Here is a 1,026-nt window from a genome sequence, read left to right as displayed (position 1 = left end):
TGGTCGGTCGAGTGTGGCCTCGCCCATGCCAAATCGCGCTGAAGCGAACGTCCCTCTCCTGGCCAGCCGTACAGGATAGCGCGCGCGCGCACGCCTCTCCAGTCGCAGGAGCAAACGGGTATCCTACCTGAGGACCAGCACTTCATTCTTGAAGGCCTGGAGCTGCTCTGGAGTTGGGTACGTCACTTTCAGGATCTTGATGGCAACGTCGCCTGCAGAGAGAGATACACTGAGTGTCACGAGGGGTAGGCGGGAGGGTGAGGCACTGGGGCAGGGCAAACACGGCAAGGGGAGACGCAGTGGATGGTAGCACCCTAGGAATCGAGGATCAGTGGGATCTTGCTGCGCATGCTCCCCAGTCCCTTAAGGTTGGTGGATAGCGTGGTGTGTAGACTACCTGCATTTATTAGCCAAGAGCCGGGGAGACGAGACCGGAACTGTATAAAACGCTAGTTAGGTCACAGGGAGAGTACTGTGTGCAGCTCAGGAATCCACAAGATAGGAGGGTTATGAGAACGCGCTAGAGAGAGGGCAGAGGGAGATGTACCAGGATGTTGCCTCTGGGGCTGGAGAGAATTACCAGGATGTTGCCTCTCGTGCTGGAGAGTTTCAGTGATGAAGAGAGATGGGACAGACTGGGGTTGTTTTCCTTGGAGCAGAGGGGACTGAGAGGGGAACACGACTGAGATGGAGAGAATGATGAGGGACATAGATAGGGTAGACAGGAAAAACATTTCCCCCTTGATGGAGGGATGGGTGACCGGGGAAGCACAGATTGAAGGTGAGGGGAGCAGGAAGTTTCGAGGGGATGTGAGGTGAAGTGATTTGCACCAAGAGGGTGGGAGGGTGAGGGGGGAATCTGGAACCCGCTGCCTGTAAGTGTAGGAGAGACAGTAACCCTCATCACACTGGAGAAGGGTTTCGATGTGCACTTATAATGGGGCTATGGGCCAAGTGCTGGGAAATGGGATTGGAATCGGGGAAGGGCGGAGGGGTGGGAAGGGAAGGGCGGAGGGGTGGGAAGGG

At 56.4% G+C, this 1,026-nt stretch overlaps 1 protein-coding gene across 1 annotated transcript in view; it reads right to left on the bottom strand.

Annotated features, from left to right (window-relative positions):
- Positions 1 to 1,026, bottom strand: part of LOC109925193 (RAF proto-oncogene serine/threonine-protein kinase-like) — a 17,509-nt gene that overhangs the window by 2,652 nt on the left and 13,831 nt on the right. The window contains exon 9 of the mRNA XM_048619949.1: positions 128 to 212. Within this exon, the coding sequence (XP_048475906.1) occupies positions 128 to 212 (85 nt within the window). The remainder of the gene's footprint in view (positions 1 to 127; positions 213 to 1,026) is intronic.

This window comes from Rhincodon typus, chromosome 44 (assembly GCF_021869965.1).
Source record: "Rhincodon typus isolate 14 chromosome 44, sRhiTyp1.1, whole genome shotgun sequence".
NCBI classification, from domain to species: Eukaryota; Metazoa; Chordata; class Chondrichthyes; order Orectolobiformes; family Rhincodontidae; genus Rhincodon; species Rhincodon typus.
This window is presented reverse-complemented; position numbering and strand designations above follow the sequence as displayed.